The sequence below is a fragment of the Sprattus sprattus genome, assembly GCF_963457725.1.
Source record: "Sprattus sprattus genome assembly, chromosome: 3".
NCBI lineage: Eukaryota > Metazoa > Chordata > Actinopteri > Clupeiformes > Clupeidae > Sprattus > Sprattus sprattus.
This window is the reverse complement of record NC_137922.1, coordinates 53,331,895-53,355,279: the sequence shown is the minus strand read 5'-3', so window position 1 is coordinate 53,355,279 and position 23,385 is coordinate 53,331,895. Positions and strand designations below refer to the sequence as shown.

The following is a 23,385-nucleotide window of genomic DNA, read 5'->3' as shown; positions in this document are numbered from 1 at the left end:
TGCTGGCTACCAACAGCACCAACAAAGCCACCAAAACTGTCAGTAAAAATAAAAACATCTAGCCTTTGTTTACATGCCTCAGGTATCAGTATCACATCAGATTACTCCAGCCTAAAAGTAACTCTCTCAAAAACAATCTGCACATATGTGTCTGTGTAAGGATTGTTTTCCTGATATAAAACCAAGATATTTGACCCCTCAAGTGACAATTTATTATCACATTGCTGCTTGAACTTGTGGCAAGGACTTCATGAATGAAGTGCAGTTCAAAGTCCCTTCTGTGATGATAAGTAAGGCCAGTCATGGGGTGGAAGATGAGTAACGAACCCAAAAGATGATGGTGAAGTCAGGCAATGCATTGCTGAAGTGTTCCCAGGGATTTGGGGGAAGCGAAGCTGGATTAGAGTCTTGGCAAAGCAGCATTTACAGTAGGTGTACCGAACTACTCTCTCTCTCTTATAACCCCATAGACCCGGACCATCAGGTTGCCAGTATTTTGGGAACTTCAAATTAGCATGGAAACTTGCTTACTTTAATGGGTTACGGTCTGTATTTACAGTCGTGCAAAAAGGCTCATTCTCTCTTTACTCATTTCAGGTTAAGAGCGATGACATTTATCATTTCTGCTTCTGCGATTAAAGGACAGAGTTTAAGTCTGGGGCACTAAGCTCAATTCTGAAGCTGCTGCTACTTACTGGTTGGGTGTTCGGGGGATGACTCAAATCGTTTGGTTTGGCAAGGAGCAATATGATGAGGGATGATGGAGCAATGGAGTATGGAGGAGAGGTTCTGGGTGATTTTTCTACTGTTCTGCAACGATGACTGTGGTAGTAATATGGAGAGAAAGCGAGAGACTGAAGGAGAGAGTGAGGGAGGGAGAGAGTGAGGGAGAGAGAGTGGGGGAGAGAGAAAGAGAGAGGGAGAGAGAGAGAGTGGGGGAAAAGCAGAGCCATTCTTTCAGAATGAGTCACACTAGGGCCCCAGAGACACGGTCCCCCCACGTCTCTCTCTTATTAAGGAAATATTCACCCCTCGCCAAGAGAAAGAAAGATGGGGATAAAGACCGTCAGGAGGAAGAGCCTGAGACAGAGAGAGAGAGAGAGAGAGAGAGAGAGAGAGAGAGAGAGATAGAGAGAGAGAAAGAGAGAGAGAGAGAAAGAGAGAGAGAGAGGGAAGACAGAGAGAAAGAGAGACAGAGACAGAGAAAAGGGAAGAGAAGAAGAAAAAGTCATGACTAGTGTTGTCTACTTTTTCTCTCACAACGGAGAAAAAAAAAGGTCCTTTCCTTTTTCTGCTCAACATAGGAAGCAGGGCTGTGGGCAGTGTCACCACTTTAGAGCAAGGAAACACAATGTACAGCCCCAGAGGCACTATCAGAGAAAAAAAGCAGATATACCCTAAGACAATTCACTCAAATTAAAACCAGTCCCTTAACGGAGGAAAGCATTGACTCAGAACAGGATAACCACGGTTTGGACGTCATTAAAAAGAAGACAGTATTGTGGTGTGGTGTGGTATGGAAAGGTTCAGTTCTGGCTTTGTATTTAGCTAATTCACTGTGAAGAATGGGAAAAGGGGATAAGTCTGTTGGAGTCTGTGATTGTTTTGGAAGGGGCCAGTGTTCCACCACCATGCCATGCAGTAAGGGCCTGTACTCCACTGAATACAACAGACGTGGAATGGAGTTCTGTGGGCGGTCCCGTCAAACAATCTTTATTGAACATGTATACATTGTATAATTTACTTTCACTTATATGCCAAACAACAGTTCAAAATACCTTGGAAGCCTATAGGGCCAACTTAAAAATTGTTCTCTGCTACAGTCATGACCTCCAGGGGGCCTGTATGTGTGTTTGAATGTTTGAGTGTGTGTGTGCGTGTTAGTGTGTGTGTGTGTGTGTGTGTGTGTGTGTGTGTGTGTGTGTGTGTTTCTCTGTTCAACAGAGGAGCCACTTTATATGAGTAAATGACTTACAGCTGAGGATATTTGTCAACCAAGGCCATCGCCTATAGGCCTGTGTGGTGTGTTTGTGTGTGTGTGTGTGTGTGTGTGTGTGTGTGTGTGTGTGTGTGTGTGTGTGTGTGTGTGTGTGTGTGTGTGTGTGTGTGTGTGTGTGTGTATACTCTCACAGGGTGAGTTTACTGTACATGACACTCGTTTGTTTAAAAACCAGACCTCCTACCTGGTAGGGAGTACGTAGCCAAGCCTATTCTCCAGGCTGGCACCCCTTGACTTTCAACTATTTAACAGCATCGTAAAACAACATCAACTCAACCCAGCTACATGCAACCCAGCATCTTCTGCAAGGAAGCAGACAATATACAGCCAGGGTCTTCATCCAGCAAATGCCCACTATAATGTGAGGCGCTGAGCACCATAATGACACATACATAAAATGTCAGTGGTAAAAACCTCAGTAATAGCTGGTGTTATGACCTGTGGAATACGCCTAAGGGTACCAACACCATTTTAAAAGCCCTAGTCTTACACAGGCCTGTTCGTCTAACGCTCTCAGAGACAGACACAGGGCCTTTTCCTGGCTTGCTCAGTTGTATTATGTAACCCCCCTTTAGTCGTATGCACAGGGATTTTCTCAGACTCCACTATGGCTGAGGAAAGGATGTGGGAGTTATCGTTCAACCCCCATCCCTCTCCTGACGCTCCCAAATCTCTGACACGCGTGTCTTCCTTGAAGCTACGCTTAGCCGAATGTATGCGGTCACATATGGCGCACAGATACAATTTGCTTCCTCATCGCTTGTAATCTGAGACCTGAGGGGTTTTTCCTTGACTTCTGCATCACATCTTTCCCGTCATGTTACAGAGTGACTGCTGTTTCTCTCCTTGATAATGTCTTATTTTAAAGCATGTATGGGACCTCTTAATAATGGAGGGTCAATGAGGGTGGTGAACTACATTTGGTGAGAGTGAGGTTTTTTTAGTCATGTGTGCACAGCATGTGAGTTTGTGAATAGTAGTAGTGGGGCTTGAGAGAGTGTGTGTGTGTGTGTGTGTGTTTTATGTGTGTGTGTGTGTGTGTGTGTGTGTGTGTGTGTGTGTGTGTGTGTGTGTGTGTGTGTGTGTGTGTGTGTGTGTGTGTGTGTGTGTGTGTGTGTGAAACAGAGTGAGAGTTTTTAATGGGTGCTCTGAGAGCAAGAATGACTCATCGACATGGTGAAACCCCGTCAAGAGCTAAGTGGCCCAGCATCACACATTGTTCCCACAAGAAGTGATGCTGTTTTGGTTTGTCACCATGGCAATGATGATTTGTGGCCTTTCCACTCCAGGCTACACCAAGAGGTGTAAGGCTCTGATTGGTTGAACTGAGATGATGATCCATACAGATGCTGATTCACGCTTATTTTACAACACTGTTTAAAATGGGGATTTTACCTAACGACAACAAGAAATATGAATTTCCCACTAGAGACCGCCAGTTGTCCTTAATCCTTAGCACCCTTTGAAAATTGTTCAAAGGGTTTCTGCTTTTTTTTATGGAGAAAAGGCTTTGTCAAGCCTTAAGACTCTTTCAATGCTACTGTACCTATAGCGATACTTTAGAGAGGGTAATGAACACTCATGAGACTTCAAACTGACTTTGGGACTGAGCCCTGAAACAATGACTCCAAACTTTGACGCAATGTTGATTTTCAAAATCCAACGTCTCCAACCAGATGGCTGATGTGTTCAGCACTTCTCTCAAGTCCAACAAAGCATTTTACTGAGAGTGTGTCAAAACAGATCTCTGGTCAGTGCTATTCTAAACGTGCAGAAAGGCCCCAAGTCACATTTTCTTTTGGCCTGACGATGTTTACACATGAATTATCTTACTGAACGCTGAAATGGAGGCCCTTTCAGAGAAAACTGTAAATATTTACCAGTACTCATGATGGAGTCACTCCAGTCTGAGATGGCGCAAATGTGTTTAGTTCACCTATGAATCTCTTGACAATATGTTTATGGCTGTACACCAGTCTGTGACCCTACTGAGGTTGTTAACAGTTTCAGTGGCTCTGCAATATGACTAGATCGATGAAACAGCCTCCAGATGTGAGGTTGCTCACACAGTGAGAATTCACAGAGAATTTGAACTTGGAGGTACTTTCCCTCAAGATCCTCCTCTTTTGAAAATTGTATGGGGATACAAGCAAAAGTTTGAGAAGTTCTCTTTTCTGAAAAGTTGCAGTCTCAAAGCATTTATCACGGCATTTCCTGAGACTAGAGAAATTAGTTTAATACTTTTGAGGTAGACTGAATGAGAACACCTCCATGTTTGTTCTACCAAAGGATGGCCAATGCACACATTCATCAAATATTATTAGAAAATTCCAACAAAGATCAGAACTCCCAAAGGCAGATAATTAAGGCAGTCCCTGGGACTATCTGATCAAACACATGCGTCTGAATATGTAAACGCTCTTTCAAGAAACTTTGTGGGTAGAGAAAACAACAAAAGCACACTATAATGAAACGCACATTGGGTCAAAAACGCCATGTGGATTCACAGCGCCCCCATGCGTAATAGTAGGTGAGTGTTGTATGGATGAAGTGTAAACGCTTCTGCTAAAGGAGGGACCAGTCTCCTATCCGAAGGACGTTCCAGGGGAAAAGCGCAGAGGAGACTGCTGCGGCGGACGCCTCAACCACTCCCGCTTTCCTTGGATACTATTCTTTCTTTCCTTGTTTTACCTCGGGATGCGTTCGTGAAAACCAAATATTGTGTTTAACCTCTCCAAAGTTTGCAAAACGCTTCTCATAGCAAGGGTAAGTCCAACAAAAATTGAACACCATGAACTTGAAGCGTGAAAATCATTCTTTCTGTTATCGCGACGCACAAGTTTGTTCATTCTAAACTAAGTTTATATGCTGCAGCTAGCACTTAAAATTCTGATCGCAACAAGTTGTTTTTTTGTATATATAAAGAAGCATGGGGGGGTACACGTTCAAATGGTATTTAAAAAAATGTGGTTATTTTGTTCATGCGAAACGATGCTTGCATGGCAGCCAAAGTTACCCTGTATATTTTTGTCCTACTGGTTTCAAGCTGTGTTCAAATGTTAAGAAAAAATGGATGTTTAAATTGGTTCCGCTTCTGTCGTGATGAGCTTACTGCTGATGTTCAGCTTTTATGAGTCTGGATTGCGTCAACTCCTTATTCAAACTTCATTCCGTTGATTGCTGTACGAAATCCTCTGGTGGCGAGAAGTGAACATGTATGCCAGACTTTGCTAAAGTATAAGGGCTGTCACTAAGAATGCACGGTGGTTTAGAACAGCAAATAAGTATTTTAGTACACCTAACTATAATCGAAAGCATGCCTGTGCTAGTTAAAACGCTATAACAAATGCACACAATTATGAGTATCGAGACATTGTTTTAATTGATTTGGTCCCAACAATAAAGTACACAATTTCGTAAAAAAAAAATGAATGTACCATGTTTGACTGGGCCTCGTTTCCCGATAACGATGTATCTTAACGGCCTACGTGGATTTTCGCGACATCGTACACTAAGTAGCACTTTGTATTTACGTGCGTTTCCCAACCATCAACTTAAAGTCAGGTGCACGAGCGCAACGTGCACGAGTTCTTAAGTAGCTCTTAGGAGCTGTTTACGTCAGGTTAACCTGTTTACGTTAATTGCTGTGAAATTAGCTAGCCTATGCGTGCATCGAACGTGCAATGTGCACTAAATTCGGGGCGGGGATAGTAACGCCATCTCCAGCAGAGAAGCCTATTTAAACTGTGTTCCCATTGTAAGGACATTTATTACGATCTGTCCGAGAGTGGGCTGTCAAAGCTAGCATCTTCAAAGTCATACAGTACAGTAGGCTACATACATTCAATAAAATTAACCTACATTTGAGTCCAACTGCATGACCATTCTTGCCCTACACTTACCCTTACAATAAAGAAGTGATCCTATTTCAACCATAACTTCATTTTAAATAATGTCTTTCTTTATGACATTTAGTTTATAGTTTAGACAGCAACGTTGACATCTACAGTATATTCAACTGCATCCACTACATAATCTCAAACTTTATTTGTTGGTAACTCTCCAAAAAGGCTACCATTAACACATTTCTTAATGAAAAGGAAACATGCATCACAATAATACTTCAGTGTAACCTGTACCTATGTGGAGTGCAAATATGTCTTGCCATTACACTACCCAACAGCCCTACGTCTGCTAACACTACAGAATGCATAATTCCTACGGGCAATGCACTAGTTTTGTATAGCCTAATCTTTATTTTCAAATACTCAATATTCTTTATTTCTATTTTGATGGGAATAGGCAGGTGAAACAATGACATTCTCATGATGTGCTATACACAGAAACATCGTTTGGATTTCTTCTACATAATATACAACCATCTAGCTAGAAGCTACCATATAAGCCAATGGAGTGGTGGCATAAGCGCTAAATGTGCCATCAAACTACTGTTTGAAAGCTTCAGTCAAGACCTAAATACTCTGCATTGGTCGCGTAGCACATTTCCGATCAAACCGAGTCATTATAAACATATAAAAAGTTGTGTAGATAGCTTTATTCATGTAAAATATTCCTCGCTTCAAGTAGCCATGTTTTTTTTTTTTAATTCCCCTTTCTTCCAAACGACGGTCGAACGACGCCCCTGGTGGATTAAATCGCTAAGTGTGAAGTTACTACTGGTCCTGACCACACGTAGAATTCTTCTCAGCGAAAGATACACTTAAGCTAAGTGTGGCGTTGGGAAACCCGTCTGCAACGTAGGAATCCTCTTACGAGCGATTTCAAGTGCTTTTTAGGCTAAGTGCGCGTTCGGGAAACGAGGCCCTGAACAACAGATTCCCGAGATTCCCTTTCGGCAGACACCGATTAGTTGAGTGAGTGATTTGTTGCATGGTTCATAAAAAAAAGTGTTCTTTGACTTAAGAATGAACACGAAAGTTATATTATCCTGGTCTTTCTTATCAGTGTACTTACATTACCGAAAGGCCTTGGAAACCTATCTGAGGGTAAGGATACTGTAAACCAAACATACATACTTCTAGACATGTATTAATGCAGACGATTTCCAACAGTTATTAACTACTAATCTTGTTTGCATAATTTCTTTAATTTAATTTTAACATAACATTTTTTTGTAATGTTACTACCTTGACACACCTTGATGGGAGAGAGCATGCGCAGTAGGTGCGCCATTTGTCTGAAGTTATGAGTGGCAGCTGTTGCAAAGACTTTTTGTATGCTGCGTTCCATTTACCATTTATTTACTTCAATCTACATCCTTTAACGTCTCTGTAACATATCGTTATTCCTTTACTTTTAATAGATGTCAGACTGTGCTGTTTATAGCTCGTATCTACTTCATCTTTGCTATGCTTACAAAAAATAATTTATCACCATTATAATGATACTTCAAAGTGGCAGCTGTTTACCACAGCAGGGGCATAAGCAGGTCTGAGGTCAGAAGTCAAGAGGCCGTCTTTTAATCGTGTCAATTTCCGTGGAGGAGAATAAGAGCAACACACCAATCACTTACTCCAACCCATCATGTTTCAGGCAGCTTTTGAAAAAAAAACATACTGATGTTCAAGGACCATCTTAATCTCAGTAAAGCACTGATTTGGGATCAGTAACAGTTATTATCACAAGCACATGAAGCTATAGCAAGCATTGGAGTCAACTTGTTTTTACCCATTATTGAGAAGGATATTGTCTTCAGGAGTCCAGTGATTAATCTATAATCACAAGCAAATCTAATTAATATGAATGCGTTAATGGTAACACCTCCTAACAAAATCCAGTTATGTCACCTAGGGTATGTTCACTAAAAGAACCCACTGAGTGAGTAACCCTTCAGGGCTGCAGATTGCACCTGTGCTGCTTGGTGACAGGTCACTGTAATGCTCCATCCACAGTGAGATGAACAGGCAGAACTAGCATGCTAGCTGTCACAGAGAAGTAGGTGCAAAACTCAATTCAATTCCAAAATAGTGCACCATAACAGATTGTGTTCACTCTACACATCACCAGACTACACAGTGAAATGTATTAGGCCTATTATCTATATATTTGTGTGGGGTGTAGAGTCTGTAGAGTTTTGTCAGACCACTGCAATGTTAAGGGGAGTTGTGCAGTACAGTGACAAATCCTCTAACCGTCTTGTGTGTGCATGATTCTATGCATGCTTTGTCATCACCTATTTAGGAGGTCATTTTAGTTATACCTCTTCTGTCCCCAGCTACCACATTGTGGTTTAACATGGCAGTTAAAGGATAATATTGAATAGTGATTATTGCACCACAAAGCTTTGGATAAATTCTACACTGGTCTACTATAGCCCTATAAGGGATCTCTTGTTTTGACAAAGGTCTCTCTGGGAACTAAAATAATTCTGACGTTGCCAAAATGGACAGCATCCATGTTTGACAGCATCCAAGCTTTGATCAAAAAACATGCCTGTTACAATAGTGAAATACCAATATAAATACAAATTTCCAATACAATGACAATAAATCTATTTCTATTTCTATTGTATTATACTTCAATGCTACTACTCATGGACGGTGTTGCATACACTTTGGAGTAGAGGACAGTGGTTGTATTTGACAGCTGTCAGGACTGAGTGAGTGGAGATATGAATGAAGATGCTCATGTAACAGAACAAGTGCTAATGGCCAAGAAACCATCCAAATAGAACTGGGTCATTTTAAACTGCATTATTTTAGAAAATCATTGACTAAATCATAAAATGCCTCAGAGATGATCTCCTAACATTCCAACCCAAATACTCTGAGAGGGCCACAGAAGAATGTACGCATGCTTTGATATTTAACGCTTACCACTGTAACTGTTGCAGGCTTTTGTGTTGCAAGGAAGACAGTTTCTCTACTGTCTACTACTGTTTCCTACACTATACAAGAGAATGGAAAGAAGGGCAAGCTTGGGATTTACCTTCTGACATGTGTGGCTTTGTCTGGCTTCACCAACACTGATGGCCACCTCAAAGGACTTATTTCGCTCATTAGTGTCAATGTTCCCAGTCATATAATTACTGCAGTGCTTCTGTTTACAATGAATGGAATGTGGCCCCATGGTCTATATACACTCCTGTGTTTGTAAGTTCAAATGTTCTTATTTGTCTGTATGAGCATTGCAATGAAAATGTTGGGCCGGCCAGGGCTCAAGAAAGCCTCTCAGGGACTTCACACAGGATGTCAGGGAAATGCGACTCCAACAGACCTTATCAACTGTGGAAGTTTGCAGGCTGTAGGGGAGAAATTAGGATGTTTAATGAGTGCCAGACTTAAGTACCGGGCGTACAGGAACAGGTCATTTGGGTGTAAGTGTCCTCACAAGCAGGAAAAAGCTCATGACTTTAGCCTCATTAAGACAAGCGCTCTTCACCTTACTGTTTTTCACTGCAGGTTGTGTCCATCTGAAAAGTGATTGAAGCTTTTTTAATGTTTAGTCTTTTCTTCCAGGGAGAAGGAAGGAAAGATGGTGATGCTCAAGGTTCTTGTCTTGTTCCTCCTATATGGAGCAGCAGTCCATGTCCAAGCCCAAGACTGTCATAGTAAGTGGCAGTGTAATACCCATCTCAACATACTGCATACAGGGTTATGTCTGTAGGTTATAATGTACATGGGATTGTGTTACAGTTGACAATAGGTACATTATCAGGTGTCAATGATAACATAAGCCTACACAGCCAACAGTCTATTAAAATTACAGTCTCATATTGAGGGAATACCAAGTGGTCATTACAAGGAGCAATTCTCACTTTAGTTTCCCTGTGTGTGTGTGTGTTTGTGTGTCTGTCCTCCAGCAAAGCCAGAATGCCCCATCCACCTGTACTTTGTCATCGACACGTCTGAGACCATCGCCCTTCAGGAGCCGCCCCCGGGCAGCCTGGTGAGCAGCCTCCGCCAGTTCACGCAACGCTTCGCAGCCGAGCTGAAGGACCAGGACTACCAAGGCCTGGTGCAGATCACCTGGAAGGTCGGTGGCCTGCACTTTTCCCAGACCCAGGTGGTCTTCAGCGCCATCACTGACACGGCCAGCTTCCAGACCAACCTGCAGAGCATCCAGTACCTTGGCAAGGGCACCTACATCGACTGCGCCATCACCAATATGACGGAGCAGATCATGCGCTCCACCAATGAGCCGAGCAGCCTGCGTTACGCCGTGGTCATCACTGACGGCCACGTGACGGGGAACCCGTGCGGTGGTATCAAGAAGTCTGCCGAGCAGGCCAGGGACCAGAACATCAGGCTGTTCGTGGTGGCAGCGTCGCAAAACGTGGACGAGGCCGGCCTGCGGGAGATTGCCAACTCGCCCGCCGGGGTGTACCGCCACGACTACCTGGCCGTGAACATCACAGACAAGGGGATTCAGATCAGCGATGGCACCTACAAACGTATCATCAAAGCCATGGTGAGATCACGTTGAGTGTATATATAGAATGCTTACATTTGTATGATTTGGTTTTGTAATGGGAACAGTTATGTATTATACCAACACTGACTGTTTTTTTGCCTCCACAGCTGCATCAAGCCTATCAGGAGGTAAGAGTTCTAGGTCATGTGACACTGACGAAAATTGACTTAGAACAGAGACTTACTCTTCTACTTCTACTTCCAAAATGTTTTTCATTATTTAATCTCCATTTTTAAATATTTTACCCTGATGGTCAAACAGGTGTGTCTGAATTTATGGCAGTGTGTCCTTTGGGCATATCTAATTACCTGACTTACTTTTACTTATACATCAAAACTTGGAATGGAACCAAACCATAAATTCATTACAATAAACTAAAAAGTTGTATTAAGTTCATAAGCTGCATGGGAATCATTTTTGCATGCTGACTCATTTGAGTGTTCCCCCACTTGACCCATTTTTAACAGCCTTTAAAGTGGGAGTCTAGTTAAATGGCGTGACTCCCTCTAATAACACCCTCCTGTCATTATGTCCTGTAGTGTTACAAGGTGAAATGCCTGGAGACAGATGGACCTGATGGACCAACGGGACACAGAGGACAGAAAGTGAGTAAATATTATAAATAAATGAAAGGCATGCTCAGTGTTGAGAGCTATGAAGTTCCAAACTAACCCCGTGACTGTTTGGTTTTAGGGAGCCAAAGGTGATCAAGGCGGTCCCGGGCCGAAAGGTGACATAGGTCGGCAGGTGAGTCACAGGTTTACACTTTTACTTTTCAGTTTCACAGCATTGTTGGCAGAGCCCTTCATTTAAAGGGAGGAGCCATAGAACCTTGGAGATGGCTGTGAAACTGGGAGACATATTTAATAAAAGTATTGCCTCTTTTCCCAGTGGAGTGCAGAAACTTTTTATAAATAAATGTCTGTGTTTATGGCTGATTTTATATTTCTGTGTATGATATGTGCACATTTTCACGTACTAGAATCAGAATATTATTATTTATAAAAATATTCTTTTGTTTGTGATATTTTTCTACAGGGTGATCCTGGTATTGAAGGTCCTATTGGCCACCCTGGTCCTAAAGTAAGTCTTTCATCAGCATGGAATGAAATATTCAAAGTGAAAAAATGTCTATCATTTCAGAAATTTAAAATGATTAATATGAATGAATTGATTTGTATTTATCTTTTAGGGAGATAATGGTCTGAGAGGCGAAAAGGTGAGATGAATTTTAGTAATATTGATCGCATTTAAAAAGGTGAAATTATCACTAGATGGCTGTCAGGTGAAAATGTACTCAAGTTACTTCAGGACTCCAAAGGTACACGTTTAAGCACATACACAGATCTAGAGCTGTCATTACTGAAGAAGCAAGGATATACAGAAACAGAAAGCGCATGTTTCAGCAAACAAAGGCATATGATTAACACACATACATACTTGATTAAAGTCAGAGTTTTATATTTCCCCCACATTGTCATGAACATATCCATGGTTTCCGAGGCTATTCTCTATGAAGAGGTTGGTGAAGAATTGATGTGTATAGTATATGGCCATCTGTAACCTCTATCAATTGTTTCTTGCCTTCAGGGTGAGATCGGCACACAAGGAAAGAAGGTATTGTATCATGACTTAAAAAAAATTCAAATAGCAAAACAGAAGGTTCTCTTGACAAGATTCTAAATTGGACTCTCTCTTGATTGACTGCAGGGTGTTGCCGGGTTATCTGGACGCAATGGAACCGATGGACAGAAGGTAGGTTGGCATCAGTTGACACTACAGTTTGCTTTTCTCAGACATAGAGCAGGAGGAGCTTTGACTTGAAGTGCACCAGGCTTGAAATTAAGTAAATGTGTGTGCGGAGTTACTGAAGCTGCATTGGTGGAATCCAAGCAGTCATACTTACAGTCTGGTTGTTCACTCTTACATTTAATTTCTTGCTCTCTAACGCAGGGTAAAATTGGGCGGGTAGGCTCTCCCGGTTGTAAAGGCGACCCAGGTGACAAGGTATGTCTGCATGTGATACTCGTTTGTAATTCTCTTTAATTCAACTAATTCCCGTATCATATCATATCCCCTAGCAATAACATAAGTCCACTCAGGAGAATATATTCTTAGCAAACTCTTCCTATACTAGGCTATACATGACGATAGCCAAACACGTCTTCACACCTGGTAGTGGCTAGGGACCAATACGACTCAGTTACATTTAAACACTTTGACATTTAAACAAACCATTGAGTAGAGCTATTATAATCATTCTTCCACTAAAAACTCATAAATTGGTGTTTAAGATTCATAAAATCACATTTTGACAAATTTATATCAGTGAGCGTCAGTTTCCAGCATGGATTAGTGAAATCTGGTTGACACAAGATTCAATCGCGAATGTCAAGATTGTAACTATTTCAAATGATGTGCGTTGGATCGTTGTATTATTACTTGATGCACTGATTTTGAATTCAATCTGGTGTATTGGACAGCAACATCAAGGGGTCTTATCTTTTCAATGGCACTGTATTGTTACACTAAAAGCCTTGCCTTTTGTGGAGCCTACCACTTACACAAATACCTTAGGGTGGCGATGACTGACCTGCAAACTAATGTGTGTATGTCTACCTGATGGTAATGAATCATTACTGTGATTCTAGGGACCTGATGGCCACCCAGGAGATGTGGGTGATGCTGGTTTTGCTGGAAGTTCTGGAGAGAAGGTAATCTGAATTCCTCAAAATGTCCAACACCAAGTTTTGTTTCAGAGCGTGGTTTATGTAGACAAAGATGTTTTTTTTTATACACATGGTGATGTACAGTACTAGGCAATTGTTTTGAAATAGAATCTAAATCTAAATACGATATTTCCTATTGGCACACTAATGGATAAGATAAGAAAATAACTCAGTTAGTGCCTAAAGGTTTTCATCAATCAACATTTCATCATTATTTGTTTTACTCAATGCAACTTCTCAGACGATTTGAAACTAGTGATTAGTTAGTGTAGATATTGTATAACCACACAAAACTCACTTTTTTTCTTTTTAGGGAGATTCGGGTCGCCCAGGGAGATCAGGCCCCCCTGGCCCAGCAGGAGATACTGGACCTAAGGTATGTCACAGGAAGACAGTGTCTGGCTGCACTTCAAAAAGACATGTTTATTTAGCTCTTGTTTTTCCTTTTTAGTTGCATACACAAAATGTTTTTGAGTTGAGGATGTTAAACGTAGGTGATCAAAAGTAGGGTGCTTCTAAAATGTCTTACAGTATGTTGAAACTTCTTCAAGATGAAAACCACATGTGTTTGGAACTTAATCCATCCAAGTCATGTTGAGCACGTGCTGTTGTGCATTTTCAATCGGACAGCCATATAAGATCGGTGGCCAAAGGAAAAATGTAATAATGTACACCTGACAACTCCCAGTGCTTAACAAAATGTGCCAAAGCAGAGTTAGTGTCACTTTCTGTTAATATACTGTACCGCCCCCTGCAGGGAGAAAGCGGAAGTCCAGGCGCACCTGGGGTACCCGGGCGTAAAGGACCTGCAGTGAGTGTGCTTCCGGCTCCGTACATCCGGCAGCCAACATATCTTCAACCGTTTTCACATTTTTAAAAAGAAACATCATGATATGGTGGTGATCTTATTAAGAAGAACTGTCACACAAAAAAAAACAATTGTGAATGTAAATTAATCTCTGTATTTTCTGTCCTGTAGGGAAAGGAAGGAGGATCAGGGCCAGCAGGAGAGCCTGTAAGGAATTGTATACAAACAGTAATTTCACATTTCAGTAAAGGCCTGTCATAACATAATAGCAAGTATTGATGTTTGTCACTCATTTTCCATAGGGGAGACGAGGAGACTATGGATCCAAGGGAAGTACTGGACCTGCTGGACCCAATGGCGATAAGGTATCGTAAAACACAACAATATTCAAATAAATCCCCTTGGGTGCTGGTCAGTGATCACTGAATACCTCCATCAGTGGTATACGGGCGGCTAATAGCTAAGCGATAGCATTTAGCACACATCTTCATCCATATCCATATCATGCTGTTTTTCCAGGGTGAACAAGGTCCGGAGGGACAAAGAGGTCTTCCAGGTGAAAGTGGCACAAAAGGAACAAAGGTATGAACTACCATGCTGGAGCTGGATTTAAGTTACTGGAGTTCAATTGTAGCTAAGCACAAGGACTGTGCCCAGTGACTAGCCCCTAGAATATCAGTCAGAATCACAAACAGAGTTGATGAGAGCGGATGTTGTAGAGACAGAGGTTTGTCTTAGATAGGGCTTGCTAAATCAGCATGTCTGACATACGTATAATAACTTGTCTGGACTTAAGATGTCTGACCATTTCAAAATCCTGCATCAATCATTTTCAATGATGTGCTTCTGCCAGCAGGCGTCAGCAATGTGCTGGCCAGAAATGCATAATTTTAGTGGAATAAAGTTTCCTTTTGTTGTAGTAGTCTTGTACGTTGCGGTTGCATTAACTAATTAATGTGTTTACTGCCGGCAAAGAGGGCATCATTTTTTTTTTTAAATCTTATTTCATATGATTGCCATTGCAATTTTCCTTCACATAGTCACAAGGCAGGAAAACTTGGCACAGTGGTCTATCAAAAGGCAGTAATTGTCACAGATTCACAGTCAAATTGCCTTTAGCTGTCAGCACAAGCACACGAGAAATCTTTCAACAGGATGTCTGTGAAAGGATGCATTGTTCCATAAGTTTGTACATAACGAAAGAATGCTTTTTGAATATTGTCTTTATTTGTACTTATTTTTTTCTGTAGGGAGACAATGGTTTACCAGGACCAAGGGGCCCTCCGGGGACACTAGGAGAACCAGGGAGCAATGTGAGATCTGATTTAATAAATATCACTGTTGTTGTGCTGATGAATACACTGTATAAAGACGAATAGAGGGAATTCTGTTGATACATTCATTATAGGCAGTTGCATCTGTGTAACAGGGTAGCCGTGGCGACCCTGGTGATATGGGACCTAGGGGAGATCCTGGACCTGCTGGACCTCAGGTGGGTGTATCTTAGTCGTTAAGCTCTACGAGGGTGATGTCAGGTACCTGTTACTGAAATGAGGCAAAAGTAAATGCATAAAGTAGTGCTATGTTGTTAAGATCACAATGTAATAGTCATTATCTCTACCCAAGGATCACTAAGTTATCTTAGTCTTGTTTGATCTAAAAAAATATATATATCTTTTTCTTATTCTTAATATGATTTGTTTTTATTTCCTCACCATCAGGGTGACGGTGGCAGACCTGGCTTCAGCTATCCTGGACCAAGAGGCTCTACAGTATGGCCAATTCTGTTTGTCCCTTCCTCCCTTCAACAGACTTACACTTCAGGCTTTGCATCCAAAATCAGACTCTAGTGACAAAAAGAGCCTGCATTGACAGTATTTAATGTGTGCAAAAACCCAGTAAGCAAAGATCAACGGATGGCCAACTTTTATAAGAGTCAAATGCCATGCAGTGGTGGTGTGGTGATAATGTAGGGTAGCACAAATAGTACGATTTGGTGTTTTGGCTTTGAGTATGGCTGAGGTATTTTAAATCTCCACAGGGTGACAGGGGTGGCAAAGGATCTTCTGGGCCAAGGGGCGGCAGAGGTGACTGTGGGGCAAAAGGAGATCCCGGCCTGAAGGGAACCCCTGGAGACGCGGTAAGCGAGTCAGGTCTCGGCTTATTCATCATTGCTTTTATTGGCGGCATCACTTCACATGGGCCAATTTGGCACTGTTAGATCATTTAATTTGCAATACAGATTAAAAGGGCTACAGTTTGTCATGCATGTATTATGGTTTGCCAGACTATTATCCTTCACTTGGGAGCCCCCATTGAGAGTAACAAAGGATGAAAATGCTATAGGCACTAGAAAAAGAGAATAACTTGTTCTAGACAAGGTGAGACTTGGTAAAAGGAATGACAAATCCATTCGTCTTGTACATTTTACTGTGGTTCCTATAGGGCGAGCCAGGGCCACATGGGGAACCAGGGCCCAGAGGAATCAGAGGAGATGCTGGAAGAAATGTAAGTACATCCACAGCCTCAGTACACAACATTAGTGACTGTGATCATTGACTCACTTTCTCTTACTGTGAGGTATATTTGTTTTGTTTGGGTCTGACACCTTCCATTTGTGAATTTCTACTTGACTGTAGGGTGATTCTGGTCCTGAAGGAGACCCTGGCCTGACTGTAAGCACATTTATTATAATAGTTGTTGCTTTAAAAACTTATCACCCTGGTATGAAGAGCAGTGACTAAGTCATAACTTTTCTTCCAGGAATGTGACGTTATGAGCTACATTCGAGAAACTTGTGGTTGTTGTGGTAAGTGACTTATGTACTGCTATTGTTGAAATGCAATACAATTCCACCGAAATTAACAAATTCATGAGTTCATCCTGACGTTCTCCACAGACTGTGAGAAGAGGTGTGGTGCTCTGGATATCGTCTTTGTGATTGACAGCTCAGAGAGTGTGGGCCTTACCAACTTTACTTTGGAGAAGAACTTTGTCATCAACACCATCAACAGATTGGGCTCCATGGCTAAAGACCCTAGCTCCGAGACAGGTAACATGCCAGTTGACTGTTGATCTACTGATCAACAATATAGGCCTAGTACAGTATATGCAACAATAGGTAATAACTAGATAAACGAATGTTATTTGAAACTTAATGTGTGTGTATTGTAGGCTATGTGTACATGTGTTCTTCATCTTTGACTGCATGATTTCTCTGTCTTCTTCGTCTTCTATCACTGTGCCAGGAACCCGTGTTGGTGTGGTTCAATACAGTCACGAGGGAACCTTCCAGGCCATCCAACCCAGTGACGCGCGGATCGACTCTTTGGCTTCCTTCAAAGACGCAGTGAAGAAGCTGGAGTGGATCGCCGGTGGGACCTTCACCCCGTCCGCCCTGAAGTTCGCCTATGACAACCTGATTCGCGACAGCAAGCGCAGCAAGGCCAGAGTCAGCGTGGTGGTGATCACGGATGGTCGCTTTGACCCACGCGACAATGACAAACTTCTTACGTACCTGTGCAATCAGCCCCGGGAAATTGACGTCGCCGCCATCGGCATCGGCGACATGTTCGCCGTCCCCGGGGACAACGAGAATCTGGAGTCCATCGCCTGTTTAACCTCAGGCCCAAAGAAGGGCCGCGTCATACCCATGAGGCGCTTTGCTGACCTGGTGGCGGAGGATTTCATCGATCAGATTGAGACAGTACTCTGCCCTGGTAGGTGCCCATGGCAGCATTGCACTGTTGCCCAAGGGGTGTTGTTGTTTAGGTGTTGGTTAGGTCGTTTGATATCCTTAGATATTTTGAAGATATTGCAGGTTATCTGATTAATTCCACTGTACGTCAGTAGAGTGTCCTATACAGTACTCATCTCCGTAACTCTGGAAAGTACCTTGAGACAATTTTATTGTTTTGGCGCTATATAACTACAATTGAATTGAATTGAATTGACATGAGTTGAATTGAATTGGATTGAATTGAATTGAATTGAATTGAATTGAATTGAATTGAATTGAATTGAATTGAATTGAATTGAATTGAACTGAACTGAACTGAACTGAACTGAACTGAACTGAACTGAACTGAACTGAATTGAATTGAATTGAATTGAATTGAATTGAATTGAATTGAATTGAATTGAATAACTGCATGTGTAATTGGAATGTGTATGATAGAAACCAGTGCAGCAAACAGTCAAATTGGGAATTTGTTAGTGTACATCTTAGCGATGAAGTGACTGTGCCCTGGTAATTAACGTTGTAAGAGCAGCTCCTCAGCTCCCATTCCAAGATCATGGTTTGACTGAGTGGGTTATGAGATGACGTTCATGCTCAGTGTCTGTGTTTCAGATCCCGTCATCGTCTGCCCTGACCTTCCATGCAAAACCGGTAAGTTGAGAGATTCACTCAGACGCGCACCAATATAGCAAACTTGGTGTGGAGTTTGTTGTCCTTTGAAGGCTTATTTTTGTCAGGCTTTGTTTTTTTCTTGTTTGGTTGACTGTTTTATTGCTGTTTTTCTTGTTGGTGATGTAGGTATATGTAAAAATTGTATGTATCATTTGTGACCAAAAGTGGAGTATGTGGTATGATGATGTAGAAGAGTTCTGCTATTAGGTAAGTATTGTATTTCACATAGAGGGACATCCAGTCTGGGGGTGAGAAGAGAGCTGAGGACTGAATTAATTCTGATCAGGTTCTCAGATGCAACACTGATGACGGGTTACACGCCGGGAGCTTTTTGTTTATTGTTTTAACAAGAATGTTTTTTTTTTAATTATCTTTGATAATTGCTCTTTGCACAGTATACCCTTAAACTGCACATGCTGAGTAGTTGAAGAAACAGTAGTTGACATTTATGCTGTGTTTAATCAATTGAATAGTCTTTGTCTTTGGGTTATGCAAAAATAATTGTGACAATACCTGCTATTTGGCCACTGCAGAATGATTAGATTTGGGCAGCTAAAACCTCATTAATTCACAGGATATCAACTTTTGATATCTTCATTTTCAGAGAGCACTCCAGGATACAGGCATTTATAGAGATATACATTAGATATATCCAAACTTAACACTACATTATTTCAGTCAACGCTTCAATGTATCTTCACCTCAGTAAAATCACCATCTAACTGAAAAGGCCGCTAAACTACCATGTCACATACAGAATCCGTACACCAGAACATCCCAAACCTGTTCAAACTGCGCCATACCATAATAACAGTCTGCACTGTGCTCAGTGGGCGGAGCCAGTTGCTTGGAGACCCCTAAAACTATTGTTCTAACGCTCACTTGCAGATGAGGCATCCTCGTGGAACGGGTCACCACTGTTTGACGACGAACCCGTCCCAAGCACAGTGCCAAGCGTGGCAAACTTAATCGGGTCTCTCCAGGAAACCAAGCTCACCGATACCTACACCACAGCCGTGGCCACAATGGCCTACACTGCCCAGAGAGCCAAGTTCTCCACAGGATTTGAGAGGCAACAGTGGACTGAGCAGTTCATTGACTCGTTCAAAGTTGTCTTTGGCAACATCATGGGAGATCCCGAAAAGGCCCTTGGGATCTGTCTTTAAAACAAAACAATAATTGCAAGAAAGGAATCAAAACAAAAGTTGCGATACTGGCTCTTATTTTTGGAATGATGTTGTCCCTTGGGACATAGAGGGGACAGCTTCAGCTTAGCATGCCATGAATCAACTATGCTAGTTTACAGCTCCCAGCATGATTCTATATTAGAGGCTGAAGGCTGCTATTCCTCTCGGCTCTGGCAAATCATTAGTGTTGTGGCCTAACTGTTAGCATGGCTTTACATGTTAGCGCTGATGAGCGTGACATCTACCAAACTACTAACTCTAGCTCAACCAGCTCAACATTGAGGTGATTGTATATCACTTATCTAGTATGTCAATATCTGTGAAGCTTTGTTTTATGAAAGCAAAAACATCTTTTCCCGCCCTCAAAATGCAATATTTGAGCTTTGACTAAATATTGATGACAGTAATTTGAAAGCCTAGTGAAGGTGTTCATAGCAGTTGCACCCTTTATCTACACAAACCACTAGCTGGCAGGGTGGCCATGGAGTTACATATTATTAAATCACAATTGCAATGTTTCTTAGTTTTTTTAAATGGATCTCATCGTACAAGATGTGATATTTCATTGTGAAAAAGATACAATTGTTTTGTACATATTGCAATGTTTGTGAAGTGGCACAGACATTCAGATGCCATTCAAACACGTTTTGCAGTTTGCACATTTATGATTTTATCTAAAAGCTTTGTGTAAAGTGATGCTAAATGTTGAGCCTATTGTAAAGGTACTGTTACAAGGAGATACCAGTTATAAGCATTTTAAATGGGGAAAAAAGACAATTAATTTACTAAGCATGACTTCAGAGTCTCATATTTGAAATTAGATCAGTACTGTGGAATTCAATGCACAGCTTATTTGAAGGCATACCATGATTTGTTGTAACACTTATTGGGCCAGAATTTAAAGTAGACGCCACTCTTGTCTTAAGAAACCTAGTAAAAGAGCAAAAAATAGTTTTTTCTGCCAAACACAAACGTTTTCTCAATAGTGTGGTGTGTGTGTGTGTATGTGTTTTTGTGTTTGTGTGTGTTTCTGTGTGTTTAAATGGCCATTGACATGATAAAGGAATTAACTGAAATTGTACACACGGTTGAAGGCTCAATTTAGATTGACAGGAGGGCAAAAAATGACACTATCGCACTTTAAAATTGAAGTATATAATATTTGTGTGTTTTTTTTCATGAAACAACAATATGCAAATTGGAAACAGAAATACTGTGACATTCCTAGCTCTGTGACTGCAATACATATTTAGCTACAGCAAAGGTATTTTATTATGTGCATTTAAATGTGTTTCATATTTCATATACTGTTGACCAGTATTTAATAAATGACTGTAGCAAGCAAATGTATGGTGTGGGAAATAATCATGTATTTTAATGATTTTGTGGTCAAATTGCACAACACAACTAATATGTACAAAATTGATAGTACAACTTACATATTTAGTAGACAAACAAGTATGTAATTCTGAAGGCATTATGAAGGCAAGAGCAAATTAATGCTTGAACAGACTTCTGATAAAAGGTTTATATCTGTTATTCCAAAACAGTGAAGTTTTTAAACTGGTGTTTAATTCTTTACTTGATGCTTTTTGTTTGAATGTTTGAATGTTTGTTTGGTCTGGTTGGGTAAAAGCATGTGTCAAGTTTACTAAACATATATTTGTTTGTATATCTTTTAGAGCCTGCCGTGGCGAGCTGCGCCCAGCGTCCGGTGGACCTGGTCTTCATGCTGGACGGCTCTGAGCGCCTGGGCATGGACAACTTCCGGCGCGCGCAGGAGTTCGTGGAGCGTGTGTCGCAGCGCCTGACGTTGGCCCACGACAAGGACGACGAGCGCAACGCCCGCATCTCCCTGGTGCAGTACGGCGGCGAGAGCGACCAGCGCGTGGTTTTCCCTCTCTCACACAACTTCACACACATCACCGACGCCCTGTCCCGCATGACCTACATTGACTCCTCGTCCAGTGTGGGCCCCGCCATCACCTACGCCATCAACAATGTAGTGATGTCCAACCGCGATCGGCAGGCGCGCCGCCACGCCGAGCTGGCCTTCGTCTTCCTCACGGACGGAGTCACCAGCGAGAAGGGCCTGTCCGAGGGCATCGTGGCCATGCGCCGGAGCGAGGCTGTACCTGTGGTTGTGGCCATGGGCAACGACGTGGACCAGGAGGTGCTGACCAAGCTGGCACTGCAAGATGAGGCGGCCATTTTTAGAGGCCAGGATTTCAACCAGCTGGCGAAGTCCAACTTCTTTGAGCGCTTCATCCGGTGGATATGCTGAGCAAAAAAAATGGGGTGGGGGGTGAGAGGGTGGGGGGTGTTAGGTATGCCTAGTACTAACATGATCATGCGCTGAGAAGGAATTCTTTAGGGGGTTTAAAAGAGTCATCACCATTTAATGGCAGACACAATATGATTGGATGAAGGTTTAGGTGAGACATATTGTGATTGGCTGAAGTGAGATACAGATGTCTTGCTAGGTTATATCCTGCCATGAGACGAACGTTGACTTTGTAAAACACCAGTGAATGTGGAGAGGCAAGGGGTTGGGAAAGAATATACAGCATGACAAAAGCAAAAGGAACAAGCTAATTGCAAAACTCCAAAGATTTTTTTTTTAATGTTTCATTTTTACAGAGTTGCAAGTGTAGTGTTTTTATTTCTCTTTGTTTGTTTGTTTTGTTTTTCTTCAGAATGTTCATCCTGTGTAAATGTAGATATCCAGCACATTTACACAAAGGTGCTAAAACTAGACAGACTGGAGTTTAACCTGTATATCTTTGAAAGAATCTTCCATAAAATTGCACAAAAAACTGTTTTAATTCAGGGGAATCCTTGTAGCCATAAACAGACGTATCACATATGTACTGAGTCACCTCAGAGGCAGCCCATGCTTACACTTCATCTTAATTTCTACATTCCTGTTTGCTCTGAACTGTGACTTCAGATGCTAAATTGCTATAGGTTTGCTACTTTTACTTGGTTACAAACTCCATGACAAGACAAAAGAACCAGAAAACTGATTGTCTTAGATGTTCACATGCAGTGCATTGTACGTTGTCATAGAAATAAAGGCTTTTGAGAAAGGAAAAAAAATCTTTCCAAGCACTGTTATTCGTCGTAGACACTTGAAGCCCTGATAAAGCAACTTGGATTGTTTGTCTGTCATTTTTTTAACACCATATGACACTTGATGTGTCTACCCCACATATTGTTGCTGTCAGACTTCAGCGTAAGATCAATAAAAGGAGCTGTGGTAACAAGTCATTTGTCATGTTGTCATCCGTATTTCCACAATTACAAAATTCATAATAACTAATACATTTAAAATGGTTTGGTAGATTGTTAATCCATTACTAATCCATTACCTTCATGTTTCACTTTATCCACATTATCCTCACTTTAAGGCCAGTGTAAGCTATATAAAAAAACACAAGGGACAGACCAAGGCCCCCCTAGCGATTTTATCCGGCCTGCAAAGGTCCATTGTTTTTTTGTTTTTTTAAATAAAAAAGTTCCATTGATTTAAATGGGCCACCCCCACATTTACCGTAAAAATCTGGCGCCCCAATGACCAGACAGACTGGATGCTCATCGGCCCCGGGGTAATTCGAGTTTGAGACCCCTGCTCTAGGCCCTATTTATCCTGAATATTCCTGCACATAATGCAAACATATCCCTGGATGTAGAATAAGAAAAGGACCTCACACGAACACAACTTGACACTAGACAAATCCCACTGTGACTGGAGTCTCTGAATCACGAAGCTACTGTCTGTTCCCTTGTTGCTTAACAAGCCAATCACTAGAGGACTG

At 41.7% G+C, this 23,385-nt stretch overlaps 1 protein-coding gene across 2 annotated transcripts; it reads left to right on the top strand.

Annotated features, from left to right (window-relative positions):
- The first annotated feature begins 4,624 nt into the window (after positions 1 to 4,624).
- Positions 4,625 to 22,816, top strand: col6a2 (collagen, type VI, alpha 2). 2 transcript variants are annotated; one of them, XM_080835990.1, is made up of 28 exons: positions 4,625 to 4,765; positions 9,478 to 9,569; positions 9,822 to 10,429; positions 10,540 to 10,560; positions 10,972 to 11,037; positions 11,126 to 11,179; positions 11,471 to 11,515; positions 11,625 to 11,651; positions 12,023 to 12,049; positions 12,143 to 12,187; positions 12,386 to 12,439; positions 13,084 to 13,146; positions 13,475 to 13,537; positions 13,919 to 13,972; positions 14,141 to 14,176; positions 14,272 to 14,334; positions 14,489 to 14,551; positions 15,220 to 15,282; positions 15,399 to 15,461; positions 15,691 to 15,741; positions 16,011 to 16,109; positions 16,415 to 16,477; positions 16,609 to 16,644; positions 16,733 to 16,778; positions 16,869 to 17,021; positions 17,218 to 17,688; positions 18,321 to 18,359; positions 21,250 to 22,816. In XM_080835990.1, exons 2-28 carry the CDS (start codon positions 9,494 to 9,496, stop codon positions 21,849 to 21,851), a joined length of 3,051 nt encoding a protein of 1,016 aa, XP_080692116.1. In that variant the 5' UTR covers positions 4,625 to 4,765; positions 9,478 to 9,493; the 3' UTR covers positions 21,852 to 22,816. The 2 variants fall into 2 exon arrangements, with proteins under 2 accessions (XP_080692116.1, XP_080692117.1); XM_080835991.1 differs by lacking the exon at positions 21,250 to 22,816 and adding an exon at positions 19,269 to 20,821.
- The last annotated feature ends 569 nt before the right edge of the window (positions 22,817 to 23,385 follow it).